Below are 15,996 nucleotides of genomic sequence, written 5' to 3' on the forward strand. Positions count from 1 at the left end.
AAACATACAAAATCCATTTCTCAATTGCCTTCATAGCTTTCCCCTGGATTCACCTGGTCAGTCTATGTCTGGGAAAGAGAAGGTGTTCCTAATGTTTTGTAAACTCAGTGTCAAACACTACAACACATTCTCACAACTTATTTGCAGGCGAGGAACTGCAATTATTCTAACATGAATAACAAGGTATAATTGGCTAGAGCATTTCAATATTTTTTTTTTCAAGCAATGCATCTTGTTTTTATGTTGCTCCTGTAAAAAACATTTAAAAGCTTTAACAACTAGTAGGCCCTGACGTCGTCATGCTCTCAAAAGGTTGGCGCCCCCGGAGAAGACACGTTTCCTAGGTGAGCAGGACGATTATGAGACAGAGTTACGTCGGGATGCCACTGGGTTGCTAGCAAAGCCGGGAGAAGAGGAATATTGGGACAGAGTGAGATGTCCGCCAGACCGAGCTCTGGAGGTGAAATGAAAGTGAATGAGGGAGATTTCGGAGCCCGAGCCTTGCATCAATGAACATGGTTATGATAAAGATGACTTTGGTCCAGTGGGAGTTAGATTCTTGGAGAAAGTGGATCCAGGCTTTTTGGCTGATCCGTATGTGGTATCAGGTTGGGTGGAAAAGACATTGGGTATTGTTAAATCGGTGAAGGTAACCCAAAGTGTTTCTTCCGCCCAGAGGGAGTGGCCACTCTGTGTCACGCAACTCGGGTCAAGATCTATTTCTTACTTTGCTCCTAGGAACATTGAAATGAGTTATTTCTGTGGTAGTGTTAAGTGTGGAGGTGTAGCAATTGAAGTTAAAGATTCCTGTTGTTTGTGACGCCCGTCGTTTGGTGCCACGTTTATGGTCATGTTGCAGCAGTGTGTAGGAGGGAGATTTCAAGATGTAGGAAATGTGCAGGAGGCCATGGGACAGAGGAATGTGTAGTTTCGGTGGATAAAATTATGTGTCAACTGTAGGGGTACCCATTTTGCTGGGGATCGGAAGTGTCCGGTGCGAAAGAGGCCAGTTGAGGTTTCCAGAGTCAGTAGTGCAGAAGGTGTCGTATGCTGAGGCATACTTAACCAGGCAAGTTAGTTAAGAGCAAATTCTTATTTACAATGACGGCCTACCAAAAGACAAAAGGCCTCCTGTGGGGATGGGGGCTAGGATTAAAAATAAAAATATAGGACATAACACACATCACGACAAGAGAGACACCACAACACTACATAAAGAGAGACCTTAGAAAACAACATAGCATGGCAGCAACACCATGTGACAACAACATGGTAGCAACACAAGATGGCAGCAGTACAACATTGTAGCAGCACAAAACATGGTAAAAATATTATTGGGCACAGATAACAGCACAAAGGCAAGAAGGTAGAGACAACAATACTTAACGTGAAGAAGCCACAACTGTCAGTAAGAGTGTCCATGAGTGAGTGTTTGAATGAGGAGATAAAACTGTCCAGTTTGAGTGTTTGTTGCAGCTCGTTCTAGTCGCTAGCTGCAGCGAACTGAAAAGAGGAGCGACCCAGGGATGTTTGTGCTTTGGGGACTTTTAACAGAATGTGACTGGCAGAACAGGTGTTGTATGTGGAGGATGAGGGCTGCAGTAGGTATCTCAGATAGGGGGGAGTGAGGCCTAAGAGGGTTTTATAAATAAGCATCAACCAGTGGGTCTTACGACAGGTATACAGAGATGACCAGTTTACAGAGGAGTATAGAGTGCAGTGATGTGTCCTATAAGGAGCATTGGTGGCAAATCTGATGGCCAAACGGTAAAGAACATCTAGCCACTCGAGAGCACCCTTAACTGCCGATCTACAAATTACATCTACATAATCTAGCATGGGTAAGATGGTCATCTGAACCAGGGTTAGTTTGGCAGCTGGGGTGAAAGACGAGTGATTACGATAGAGGAAACCAAGTCTATATTTAACCTTAGCCTGCAGCTTTGATATGTGCTGAGCCATACTCCCAAGTACTTGTATAAAGTGACTACCTCAAGCTCCAAGGTAGTAATCACACCGGTGGGGAGAGGGGCATTCTTCTTACCAAACCGCATTACCTTTGTTTTAGAGGTGTTAATAACAAGGTTAAGGGCAGAGAAAGCTTGTTGGACACTAAGAAAGCTTTGTTGTCGAGCGTCACTTCAAAACCATTATCCCAGAAACCCTAGACCCACACCAATTTGCATACCGCACCAACAGATCCACAGATGATGTCTCTGTTGCACTGCCCTTTCACGCCTGGACATAAGGAACACCTATGTGAGAATGCTATTCATTGACTAGAGCTCAGCTTTCAACAACATAGTGCCCTCAAAGCTCATCACTAAGCTAAGGACCCTGGGACTAAACACCTCCCTCTGCAACTGGATCCTGGACTTCCTGACGGGCCGCCCCCAGGTAGTAAGGGTAGGTAACAACACATCAACCAGGCTGATCCTCAACACGGGGGCCCCTCAGGGGTGCATGCTCAGTCCCCTCCTGTACTCCCTGTTCACTCATGACTGCACGGCCAGGCACGACTCCAACACCATCATTAAGTTTGCTGATGACACAACAGTGGTAAGCCTGATCACTGACAACAATGAGACCGCCTATAGGGAGAAGGGTTGGAGACCTGACCGTATGGTGCAAGGACAACAACCTCTCCCTCAACGTGATCAAGACAAAAGAGATGATTGTGGACTACAGGAAAAGGAGGACCGAGTACGCCCCCATTCTCTGTAGTGGAGCAGGTTGAGAGCTTCAAGTTCCTTGGCATCCACATCACCAACAAACTAACATGGTCCAAGCACACCAAGACAGTCATGAAGACGGAATGACAAAACCTATTCCCCCTCAGGAGACTGAAAAGATTTGGCATGGGTCCTAAGATCCTCAAACGGTTTTACAGCTGCGCCATCGAGAGCATCCTGACGGGTTGCATCACTGCCTGGTATGGCAACTGCTCGGCCTCTGAACACAAGGCACTACAGAGGGTAGTACGTACGGCCCAGTACATCACAGGGGCCAAGCTTCCTGACATCCAGGACCTCTATACCAGATGTTGTCAGAGGAAGGCCCTGAAAATTTCCAAAGACTCCAGCCACCCTAGTCATAGACACGGCAAGCGATACTGGAGCGCCAAGTCTAGGTCCAAGATGCTTCTAAACAGCTTCTACCCCCAAGTCATAAGACTCCTGAACAGCTAATCAAATGGCTACCCAGACTATTTTCATTGCCCCCCACCCTTCTACGCTGCTGCTACTCTTATTATCTATGCATAGTCACTTTAATAACTCTACCTACATGTACATATTAACTCAATTACCTCAACACTGGTGCCCCCGCACATTGACTCTGTACCTGTACCTCCTGTATATAGCCCCGCTATTGTTATTTACTGCTGTTCTTTAATTATTTGTTATTCTTATCTCTTACTTTTTTTGTGGGGGGGGTATTTTCTTAAAACTGCATTGTTGGTTAAAGGCTTGTAATTAAGCATTTCACTGTAAGGTCTACACCTGTTGTACTCGGCACATGTGACAAATACAATTTGATTTGATTTGATTTAACACAAAATCCGGGCAGGGGCCAGCTGAGTATAAGACTGTATCATCTGCATATAATTGGATGAGATAGATTTCTACTGCCTGAGCTATGTTGTTGATGTAAATTGAGAAGAGCATGGGGCCTAGGATTGAGCCTTGGGGTACTCCCTTGGTGACAGGCAGTGGCTGAGACAGCAGATGTTCTGACTTTATACATTGCACTCTTTGAGAGAGGTAGTTAGACAACCACGGGGCACCATGGAAGCATTCATTTATATAGAGCGGTTATCTCCCGAATCCACTCTCTTAAAACCTGTTGGGGATAGGGGGCAGTATTGATAATTTTGAAAAAAATATGTGCCCATTTTTAACTGCCTCCTACACCAACTCAGAAGCTAGGATATGCATATTATTAACATATTTGGATAGAAAACACTCTGAATTTTCTAAAACTGTTTGAATGGTATCTGTAAGTATAACAGAACTCATATGGCAGTCAAAACCCTGAGACAAATTCTGACAGGAAGTGGATACCTGATGTGTTGAATTACTTTTAAGCCTATGCCATTGAAACACACAGGGACGTATTAATCATTGACCACTTCCTACGCCATCCACTAGATGTCACCAGTCTTTACAAAGTGGTTTGAGTCTTCTACTGTGAAAACTGACCGAACAAGAGACTTGGAACGTTGGTCATAAGCGGATGGCCGATACGACTCTGGCGCACGAGTGCATGTTTGGGTACTCTCGTTCCAATACGTTTTAAAAGAGAATGCAATCGTCCGCTTTGAATATTATTGAAGTTCTGATTGAAAAAGGCCCTAATAATTTATGCTATACAACATTTGACATGTTTGAACGAACGTAAATCTTTTTTTTCCCTCTTTGATGAAGACAAGTCCGGCGGGCGTCGTTTATGTTTTTGAGTAGCCTACAGGACGCGCTAACAACACGGAGCTTTTTGGACAGAAATTGTGAGCTTTTTCGAACAAAACTACATTTGTTATGGACCTGGGATTCCTGAAAGTGCCTTCTGATGAAGATAATCAAAGGTAAGGGATTATTTACATAGTATTTTTGATTTTAGATCTCTCCAACATTGCGCTTAGTCTGTATCGCAAAGCCTATTTTTCTGGGCGCAGTACTCAGATTATTGCAAAGTGTGATTTCCCAGTAAAGTTATTTTTAAATCTGGCAATGCGGTTGCGTTCAAGAGATGTTAATCTATAATTCTTTGAATGACAATATAATATTTTACCAATGTTTTCGAATAGTAATTATTTAATTTGTTGTGCTGATTGACTGGCGGTATTGGAGGGAAAATATTTCCTCAACATCAACGCCATAGTAAAATGCTGTTTTTGGATATAAATATGAACTTGATAGAACAAAAAATGCATGTATTGTCTAACATAATGTCCTAGGAGTGTTATCTGATGAAGATTGTCAAAGGTTAGTGCATAATTTTAGCTGGTTTTCTGCTTTTGGTGACGCCTGTCTTTGCATTGACAAAACATTACACACAGCTATTTTCAATGTACTGTCCTAACATAATCCAACTTTATGCTTTCGCCGTAAAGCCTTTTTGAAATCGGACAACGTGGTTAGATTAAGGAGATGTTTATCTTTCAAAGGGTGTAAGATAGTTGTATGTTTGAGAAATTTGAATTATGACATTTAATTGTTTTCACATTTGGCGCCCTTGATATTTCACCTGCTGTTCATAGGGTGTACCAGGGGTGGGACGCTTGCGTCCCACGTTCCCAGACAGGTTAAAGATCAAAATATATTTTATATCAAAGGCAGTCAATTGTTAATCGTCACCTCAATCGATCTCATTCTGATTGTCGTAAGTACTTGGTTATCTGCACGAACCCTAGGTAATATGTTGAATCAGCAATACACAAATTGGCTTAATTATTTATTTACTAAAAACCTAAATAATCACACAAAATTACATATATATACATAGGATAGATCATACATCGATTACTAATCATGTCATGAAAAGCCCCTAGTGGGCTAACCCGATATGACGGCTGGTTACACAAAGGAAGGGGGTTGGGTTTGAATGAAAGAGCGGGAAGACTGAGGGACAAAGGAATTGGGTCTCTATTGGACCTGGAGAAGCTATGCTACCGTAAATACAGAATCTTATGCATTCTAATAACCGCCAATTCGGAAAAGGAAAATGCAAGATATATATTTACTCTGAGCTGCGCTTCGATAGATGGGTCGAAGATGGAAGACTGGTTTGCCCAGCAGAGATCGCTATTGTCCTTTGAAGAATCTTTCTGGTCGTAGTGTTGTAGAGCAGATACGTTAAAGTACCCTGTCGTTCTTAGGAGGTTGTCTGTCCTTTGCTAGGCCACGTACGTTTACAGCTGCAGCTGATAACTCAACGTCTAGGAGCTATCACTTCTTCTTTGGTGAATAATCGTTCAAAGTTCATACCAAGTTGCCATAATCAACTTGCGCTGTATTCTGGCTGGTCTAGTCGAAATTCACCATTCCAGTGTGGTGATCGTCACCTCCATGTTGATATTCGCCCTTTTTAACGTTAGGACAGCAGTCCTAACAATTCTGGAACTCAATGGTAATTTCGTTAGGTTGTAGTTGAAATTAGCCCTTTTAAACATACGGACACCAGTCCTCACGTCATCAGGAACTGAGGTTCACTTCCGTCAACGGGCTTTTGTACTGGGGGAGAGAATGGAGTGTTTCATAGTTCTCTTATTTAGGAGGCTAAAATTATATTTAATCTTTTCACAAATAATTTCATATTTAAACATTTAAATTGCACAACAATTCCATGTGAATCTGATAACTAGAATGTGTAGACTTTCCAAGATACAATTTATGTCGTCCTATCATCAGATATAATGTCCCAGACAACTGATCTGACATCATATTCTTTAAGTACCAACGGACACTTTCAACTGGTTGAGAAAGGGAAATATTGTTCCATTTCTCAACCTTTTGATGTTACCATACTTTCTCGGTGGTAACACAGGGCTTTCCAAGAGTCCATTCTGTAGAGTGGAGAGAAAAGGGGGAAAGGTATTAATGGGGGGGTTATAAACCTCACCCAACAGGGCAACGTCATGACAGACACCAATACTCCTTAGCCGGCCCACAAGAATGGAATGGTCTACCATATCAAAAGCTTTGGCCAAGTCAATAAAAATAGCACCACAACATTGCTTAGAATCAAGGGCAATGGTGACATCATGTAGGACCTTTAAGGTTGCAGTGACACATTCATTCCCTCTACTATTATTCTGACATTTCACATTCTTAAAATAAAGTGGTGATCCTAACTGACCTAAGACAGGGAATTTTTACTAGGATTAAATGTCAGGAATTGTGAAAAACTGAGTTTAAATGTATTTGGCTAAGATGTATGTAAACTTCCGGCTTCAACTGTAAGTGATAGGCTATTATTGTCACCCATCAGACTATTCTTGATTTAATCTTGTCTTTACATATGCTAAATAATATATGTGTGACGTTTGTCTTGATTTAGATTAGACCATTATCATGCACCTGTATCGAAACAGGGGCAGGGGAAAAAATACATGTCATCTATGCACTTAAATAGCGAATGGAGGACACTTTTCCCCGTGGTTTATTTTCATGCCAGCCAGGTAGGCTATACTCCTGTTGTAAATATAAGAATGTGCTTAATATTAGGAAAGTTTAGAAATAAATATAGAAAGCTGATGGGATCCTCCTCTTTTAATTAGCAGCCATCACTCTGTTTTCTCCTCAAGACTTCCATTCCTAATTTTCAGGTAGTGTGTGAAAGTGTGAGTTTGTGTAAGTGTGTGTATTGGTCTTGACTGAGAGCTCATGGGCTCTCAGCCCATGAACACACATGAAGTGTTTGATTAGATTTTCGAATGCATTTGCATTGATGTCAGAGTGATTAGAGGGACAATAGAGTGCTGAGTATCGGGCAGTTATCAAGTTTGGTAGGCTGCTAATGACCATCATCAGCATCAGAGCTTTGAGAAGCCTAATTATCGTGACTAAACGGTCATGTGGAATTTGACTGCCTTCATGACTCATGATCGCCGGTGTGGCGGTAATACGGTCACTACAGCAGCCCTCGTCAAGCATCTGTGTGAGTTAGTTGAGTGAGTGTGCGTGCGTGCGTGCGTGCGTGTGTGCGTGCATGCGTGCGTGCGTGCGTGCGTGCGTGCGTGTGTGCGTGCATGCGTGCGTACGTGCGTCCGATAACCTGGTCTCCGAGGACAGCAGAAGATGAGGAGAACATGAACCACATTGGCGATGAGAGGAGAAAGACCTATTGGAAGAAGGCCAATGTTTCCAGTGACGATCCCCCAGTGTTGAACTCTCCTGCTCTGTATCTAATGCAGTGTGAATACTTACAATATAGACAACTTTAATATGAATGACAATGAGTCCAGGTGTGTATTCAAAGTATATAGCTACAGTTCTAAGTATTTATTTTTTTGAATGGGAGTTTAGAATCGTTGCACATATTGCCTATATCTTTCAAACAAATATTGATTTGCAGACAGACAAAAGGCTGGTAAAAGTAATGGATTACATTGATATAGCGCTTTTCCAAGTGCTCAAAGTGCTTTACCTTGTAAAGAGAGTACTTGTGTCACTCACTAGCGGAAGTCTTCAGAATGGTGTGTGTGTTAATGATTGTCCTCTAACACCAACCTGAAAATGAGGAATGTAAGTCTTGAGGACAGAATCCCCTCCACTCTGTGATAGTGAGTATATTAATCTGTAATATATTTGGAGGGAGTGAGTATCTGGGTGAATGCAGAGCTGAACAATGGCCATTCATACACGCAGCCTGAAAGGAGCTCAGGCCCTGGATCCACAAGAGTCTGAAGTCAACAGCATGGCTCCATCCCACCCACCCCCACTCAAACGGTCACACACACACACAGCATTCCTCTGAGGATGTGGGGATTAGGATGGGGGTTATTAACGTTGGTTGGTCTTATGTCACATTTTACTATGAGAAGCTTGAGCACATTTCATGGACAGAGGGACCCAGTTAGGGGTGGGACTGTTCTGTCCACTAGGATTCCTGCTGCCAACGGCCCTGGTATGTTTAGGGTGTGACCCAGATCCTGTGTGGCTGTAAGAGAGGAGAGAGGGGCTCCACAGTGACTCTCTATAGAGCCCTGTAAAGTCTGTCTGACCACTCTGGGATTAGGCAGCTGCAGAGGAGAGGTGGGGGGGCACATACCAACAGCAGGCCTCAGTGTATATGTGTGTGAGGGGGCCCCCTAGCTAATTAGCAGAGCTCATGACAAAAGGTAGAGCGCTCCGGAGGAGAACCCCTGGGGAGGCCTCCATACAAGAGAGGGGAAGAAAGCGGAGCGGGGAGGAGGAGAGAAAAAGGAGGAGTTGAGTTAAGGGGAAGTGCAGTCTTTATCCTCTCATTTAAAAAAGTATTGAGTGGAGCTGCGTTTGGAGTAGTTTCCCACTGCTTGCGGCGCTCTCCATGGAACATGGTTTGAACTAGACTGAGCGTGTGTGTGAGCAGGATTGAGTGTGTGCAGGAAGACTGAGATTGAAGAGGATGAGCCAAGTTTGGGGTTCTCCATACGATAACACGATGTCACACCTTCTGTCCCCAAGTGACTTCGGTACCAGCCTCAAGGACTGTGAGTAGCTAACCATACACCGACACACACACGGAGACACACAAATACACATCATTCTCAGACATCTGGGCTTGAGCATCTAACTGTGATGTCACCTGCAGTTGAATCAATGTGAGGGCCATACTCAGACCATGCTTTTGGTATTGCATATGGCTGTTTTATATAGGCATGTATTGCATATGGCTGTTTTATATAGGCATGTATTGCATTTAGTTACTCAAAACACACTGACATAGGGCCTGGGAAATCTTCAGTGAATTGCTTTTTATCAATAAGCAGAGTTGAAAAGGCTGATTCATTAGATGCTTGTTTTCCCAGATAGAACATTCAGGTGCCTCTGTTTACTGCATCAGCCATACATGCACACAGTAAAAAACATTACATTGGTTCTGATGCAAATACTTTTGATTTGATTTGATGCAAGCAGTGTTGCGTGGAGATGTTCCACTGTATCGATCTACAGTAGGCATAATCACCTTCAAATGCATTTGGTTTTAATGAAACTTTTTCACTGAAAGGTAAGCTTGCTCTTGTTCATCGGGATGCAGGACTAGGCTGCCACGACCTGAAGCCATCTCAGCCATCTCTGTAGGGAGGTTTAGAGTTGAGTGGTTGGGTGGTGTCCCCTTTTCCTAAATCAGCTCGAACCTAACTCAGCCTGGGAATGTTCACTTATAGAAACAAGTTATTTTCACAAACATACACACACACATGTACGCTCTCTCTCTCTCTCTCTCTCTCTCTCTCCACACTCACACACACACACACACACACACACACACACACACACACACACACACACACACACACACACACACACACACACACACACACACACACACACACACACACACACACACACACACACACAAAGAATAGGTGTATAACTGTGGCCAAGACTATAGACGGACGGTAGATATCAGAAGTTAAACAATGTTTTAATGGGTTGTCTCTGCATTAATTAAGATAAATATATCTACAGTCCATTCCAACAGTATCCGCCTCATACCCTTATTAAGTCAGATAGAGGTTGTGTAGAGTAGCTTTGTGGTGCTGAGTATAGCTGACTTCCTGTGTCTAGTTCTGGGCCCTCAATTGCTGTTGTTATTGAAACTCTAAATCACCCTGACCTCTCTTAATTCCTCATTGTGTTTCCACCACAGGCAAAAGACATCTCTGAAACTGTATGGCTTGTTCTAAAGCCCTGAGGACTTTTTTCAGATTTATTTTGACGTGTCAATCATCAGGCCTATATGAAGACATTTATTATTGTGTGTGTGTGTGTGTGTGTGTGTGTGTGTGTGTGTGTGTGTGTGTGTGTGTGTGTGTGTGTGTGTGTGTGTGTGTGTGTGTGTGTGTGTGTGTGTGTGTGTGTGTGTGTGTGCGCGTGTCCTCAGTGAACATTGTGGCCATGTTGCATAACTTTTGGGAGCAGAAGCAGGTGGAACAGGTCAAGGGGTCCGACAGCCAATCAGAGGACTCAGTGAAGGGCTCTGCCAGCCAATCAGAGGGCTTGTTGTTGTATGAGTCTGCCCCTTCCCCAAGACCCCCTTACATCTACTACGTCACTCTGCCTGGAGGAAGCTGCTTTGGAAACTATAAGGTGACTTGCCATCATAACCATCACAACCACAGCTACCTAACCCACCTAAACCAGCACTACTCACAAAACATTTATTTAACTAGGCAAGTCAGTTAAGAACAAATTCTTATTTGCAATGACAGCCTACCGGGGAACAGTGGCAGAACAACAGAGTATTTACCTTGTCAGCTTGGGGACTCGATCCAGCAAACTTTTGGTTGCTGACCCAACGCTCTAACCACTAGGCTACCTGCCACCTCTCACCCCATTACCAAATTCCACTGTGGTGGAAAGCTAGGGTTGTTGCGGACAAGGTTATATGTGGGGTGAGGTAGGTAGTTAGGGTTGGTGGTAAGGGTAGAGGAGAGGAGGGGGTAAGAGTTGTGGGCCAGGTGGTTATTTTCCATATCCCAATGACAGGAGCCCACCGTGGAGTAGAGACAGAGTTTCCATAGCGCAGCAAAAGACCACCACTGTACAGCTTTAACGGTGCTCTGTCATTAGTGTGAGTGAGAAAAATACCTGTCTGGACAGGAGTGCTGCTCAGCCTTGCTGTGGGTCTGAATGGTGTGTGGAGGGCCTCATTACTGCACAGCCCCTAAAGAGAGGTCCTTCATCTATACCCGTCAGATCCTGGGCAGCACACACAGCCTCTCAACCTGCTTTGATGATTTTATTCAGCTGGAATCCCGTGATACTTTTCAAAGGGCTCATTGTGGCTCACACAGCGTCGCAGAGGTCGAGGCCCCAAATGCCTTGTGATTGATTCAGAGCTGCCTGTGATGTTATATTCTAACTCCACATTTGATTGCTAATCCCATGATTTGCTTTTATAAACTCTCACATGTTGAAGAAAGTCATGAAACGAACCCAAGCAGAGGCCTTTTCTAGATGACCTTTATTTCTGTTTCAGTCAATCATATTCATGCAAACAGTCATCTCTCGTAGGCACACTACATAAACATAAATGGTACCGTAAATCTGTCCAGATACAACGGGATGCGTGAGATAACGAGCAGCATTAGTTCCAGTGCTTTGGACTAATCATGATTTCACAGGTGTTAGTATCTTTTGATTTTCGGGAAGGGGTGGGGGACATTTGGCCCATAGACTTGTCCCATATCTTGCTAAAGAGAGAGGGTGGAGCTCTTCATTCCGTTTTCGATCCTCGTTCTATCTCTTCTCTGAACACATATGGACCCAGAACAATCCAGCATTTGACCAATTACACAGGACTTTGGTTCTGGGTTAACCGAGATTATGCAAACAGTGATCATCTCAAACCAACAACACTGCAAATATAATTTACATAGTGGGACTTATGTCTCCCTCTTTTCTCTCCACTTCCTCTTTCTACCTACCCCCCCACCTCTTTCTGACTCTCTGTAGGAGTGTGAGACCCAGGCGGAAGCTCGTAGGGATGCGGCGCGTGTCGCTCTGATGAATTCTCTAGTGAACGAGCTGCCGTCTAGACGAATCACTCCTCTGTTTATCACACACAGCCTGCAGGAGGCTGCTTCAGCCAGCACCGTGAGTCTAGCACAAGACTAACTCTGACACAGGACTAACTCTGACACAGGACTAACTCTGGCACAGGACTTACTCTGACACAGGACTAACTCTGGCACAGGACTTACTCTGGCAAAGGACTTACTCTGGCACAGGTCTTACTCTGGCACAGGACTTACTCTGACACAGGACTAACTCTGACACAGGACTAACTCTGACACAGGACTAACTCTGACACAGGACTAACTCTGACACAGGACTTACTCTGGCACAGGACTTACTCTGGCACAGGACTAACTCTGGCACAGGACTAACTCTGGCACAGGACTGACTCTGACACAGGACTGACTCTGGCACAGGACTGACTCTGGCACAGGACTGACTCTGACACAGGACTTACTCTGACACAGGACTTACTCTGACACAGGACGTACTCTGGACCAGGACTTACTCTGGACCAGGACTAACCCTGGCACAGGACTAACTCTGGCACAGGACTAACTCTGGCACAGGACTAACTCTGGCACAGGACTTACTCTGGCACAGGACTTACTCTGGCACAGGACTTACTCTGGCACAGGACTAACTCTGGCACAGGACTTACTCTGGCACAGGACTTACTCTGGCACAGGACTTACTCTGGCACAGGACTAACTCTGGCACAGGACTAACTCTGGCACAGGACTAACTCTGGCACAGGACTTACTCTGGCACAGGACTTACTCTGGCACAGGACTTACTTTGGCACAGGACTTACTCTGGCACAGGACTAACTCTGGCACAGGACTAACTCTGGCACAGGACTTACTCTAATTCACCACGACTAAGCATCAGCATGGCAGCATGGATACGATAGGATATCCTGAGTTATTGGTCATGAAAAGCTCTCTTCTATTGGCTGATATCAGATGTGTCAGTGTTCAAGTGTTGTGTTACTGTACGTTCCATCCAGGTCTCTGTGGAGGATGCCTGTGATCCTAGCACCAGTTTAGGAGCGTATTGTCTCCTGCTCCAGTCATACACTGGTAGAACCATGTTGGAGTTCCAGGTAAGGACAGGATTATCATAGGAATTTGTTATAGGTTAATTACTGTATGTTATGATATATGTTTAATAATATATGTTATTCTCTCTTGCACTGCAAACATGATCTCATACGGACTCTTTTTTTAAAACTTTTTGCTGAAACTATTATTTGACCTTCACCACCTGTTCTAAGCATTGGCACTAGTTCCGTCTGTTCCTGAACATTACCCTTATCATTTTATAACGTTGTCTATGGATACATGGCAGCCATCCAGCCAGACCGTATGCTCTCAATCACAACTTCAGCAGACAGGCTTGGAACATAAAGGACTAACGTAACTTTTCAACAATCGCACACAGTTTGGTTAGGGATTAGAAAAATATTTGGATCATCTATCATCCCTGTCCCGCGTAATTACACAATTGTTAAGTTTCACTGATCATTTTTTATGCCGTTCTTTTATTGCTCAGGTCTATTCATTTTCATTCTCTCTCTCTCTCTCGCTCTCGCTCTCGCTCTCGCTCTCTCTCTCTCTCTGTAGGAGGGGATGACAGTGTTTCAGTTGTTACACTGGAACGGGACGTTGAAGATTCTAAGGGAAAGACAGTGTTCCCGCCAGGCAAGTCCCTCATCTGGATATTCAATTATATAATTGACCCTATAATCCTCTACTCCAAGTGTGGCCAATCTTTGATTTGAATCAGGTGTATTACTGCTTGGCTGTAACAAAAGTCTGCACCCACACTGGCCCTCTGCAGACAAGATGGATACACCCCTGCTATTCTCACATCAGAAAGGGGAAGGGAAAGGGGGATACCTAGTCAGCTGTACAACTGAATGCCTTCAACTGAAATGTGTCTTCCGCATTTAACCCAACGGGGCTACATCAAGCGCACCGCCTGATTGGTTATTACTCTTTTCCCCCACAGAGTGTGATTGGTTATTACTTGCAGCGGGGACTGGATGCCAGCATGCGCAGCAGCATGGCTCTGGATTGGCTGGGCAGGGAGCGGCAGACTCCAAGGCAGCTGAGGATGGAGCTACGAGCAGCACAGAGGGAACTGGATGTGGCTAGGTGTCATGGCAATGAACTCCGCTTCTACAAGGAGAAAACAGAGATCCTTAGCCTGGCACTGAGTCAAGAATTCACACACCAACCACACACAGATATACACGGGCCACACACAGATTCACAAGAATCACCTGAACCACACATACACCACCAATGAGTCACACATACACACACAAACTACATGAACCACCTGAACCACACATAAACTATGAACCATTATCTATCCAGACACAGCATCTGATCCACACATGAAACCCTGAACCACCATACATACACCCAGCTAAGCCTTTTTACATAGAAAGTGAATGTTGTCCCTGGTGGTAGAGAGATCAACTCAACCACAAAACCTGTGGGTTGAATAGGATGAGAACAACAGATGCAGTGTTGATGTACTAGTTGGAACTAGGAAACTCATTCCAACTAGCATGTAAACAGTGGCAAGAGAAAAGAGGTGCTTCATCAAGAGGGACTGAGCAGGTGACTAGGTCAAAGGTCACCATTGACACTGCCAGGCTACCTTCAACATTCCACACACAGAGAACTGTTTACTTTATAGCTGCTGTCAAATTCAAGACACAGCTGAGACAGCTGACTGCTGTGTCTTCAATGAGTTTTAAAAGGGAATGTGAAATATTTGTGTACATTTGAAATAAATACTTTGTCTGTCTGCTATATAATTATATAAAATATTTCCAACTAGTTTTCATTGGGAAGGCAGATAAAGCGTTTTTTTATCAAAAGAAAAGCAATCACTTGTGCGTGTGAAAACACCAAATCCTACTCATTACTCCACGTGCTTAATTACATCACTTTTGTTTTGAGCGGACTTCAACCTTGGGCTTTGAACAGTGCACCAGGGTGGCTACCTGCACTGAACAATGCACAGTGGTTCGCTATATATTCATGTCACAGTTAGAGCAGCAATACTTTTTCCTCCAGCATGTTGTTGGAAGACCAAAGCGAAAGTAATATAACGTTTGGGAACACACAAGTTATGTTCTTGATAATCACAGATAGATTTAACTACACTATATATGCAAAAGTATGTGGACACCCATTCAAATTAGTGGATTCGGCTATTTCAGCCATAGGCCTACCCGTTGCTGACAGGGGTATAAAATCAAGCACACCGCCATGCAATCTCCATATACATAGATTGGCAGTAGAATGGCCTTACTGAAGAGCTCAGTGACTTTCAACGTGGCACCGTCATAGGATGCCACCTTTCCAACAAGTCAGTTTATCACATTTCTGCCCTGCTAGAGCTGCGGTGGTCAACTGTGCTGTTATTGTGAAGTGGAAACGGCTAGGATCAACAACACTGGGAAGTGGTAGGCCACACAAGCTCACAGACAGGACCACGAGTGCTGAAGCACGTAGCACGTAAAAATAGTCTGTCCTTGGTTGCAACACTCACTACCGAGTTCCAGAGTGCCTCTGGAAGCAACTTCAACACAATAACTGTTCCTCGGGAGCTTCATGAAATGGGTTTCCATGGACGAGCAGCTGTACACAAGTCCAAGATTACCATGTGCAATGTCAAGCGTCGGCTGGAGTGGTGTAAAGCTCGCCGCCATTGGAGCAGTGCAAACACGTTCCCTGGAGTGATGAATCAC

At 44.2% G+C, this 15,996-nt stretch overlaps 1 protein-coding gene across 1 annotated transcript; it reads left to right on the plus strand.

Moving 5' to 3' along the window:
* Positions 1-8,916: 8,916 nt before the first annotated feature.
* LOC123730430 (protein limb expression 1 homolog) lies at positions 8,917-15,052 on the plus strand. The gene is made up of 6 exons (XM_045707122.1): positions 8,917-9,190; positions 10,588-10,793; positions 12,162-12,302; positions 13,234-13,329; positions 13,850-13,927; positions 14,238-15,052. The coding sequence occupies exons 1-6, from the start codon at positions 9,106-9,108 to the stop codon at positions 14,535-14,537; spliced, it is 906 nt and encodes a 301-aa protein (XP_045563078.1). The 5' UTR covers positions 8,917-9,105; the 3' UTR covers positions 14,538-15,052.
* Positions 15,053-15,996: the final 944 nt, after the last annotated feature.

The sequence above is a fragment of the Salmo salar genome, chromosome ssa24 (assembly GCF_905237065.1).
Source record: "Salmo salar chromosome ssa24, Ssal_v3.1, whole genome shotgun sequence".
NCBI classification, from domain to species: Eukaryota; Metazoa; Chordata; class Actinopteri; order Salmoniformes; family Salmonidae; genus Salmo; species Salmo salar.

Coding starts and splice junctions, on each gene's coding strand:
- LOC123730430 (XM_045707122.1), top strand. CDS start 9,106: ATGAGCCAAGTTTGGGGTTCTCCATACGATAACACGATGTCACACCTT. Junction 9,191..10,587: donor CGGTACCAGCCTCAAGGACT/GTGAGTAGCTAA, acceptor GCGTGTCCTCAG/TGAACATTGTGGCCATGTTG. Junction 13,928..14,237: donor AAAGACAGTGTTCCCGCCAG/GCAAGTCCCTCA, acceptor TTTCCCCCACAG/AGTGTGATTGGTTATTACTT.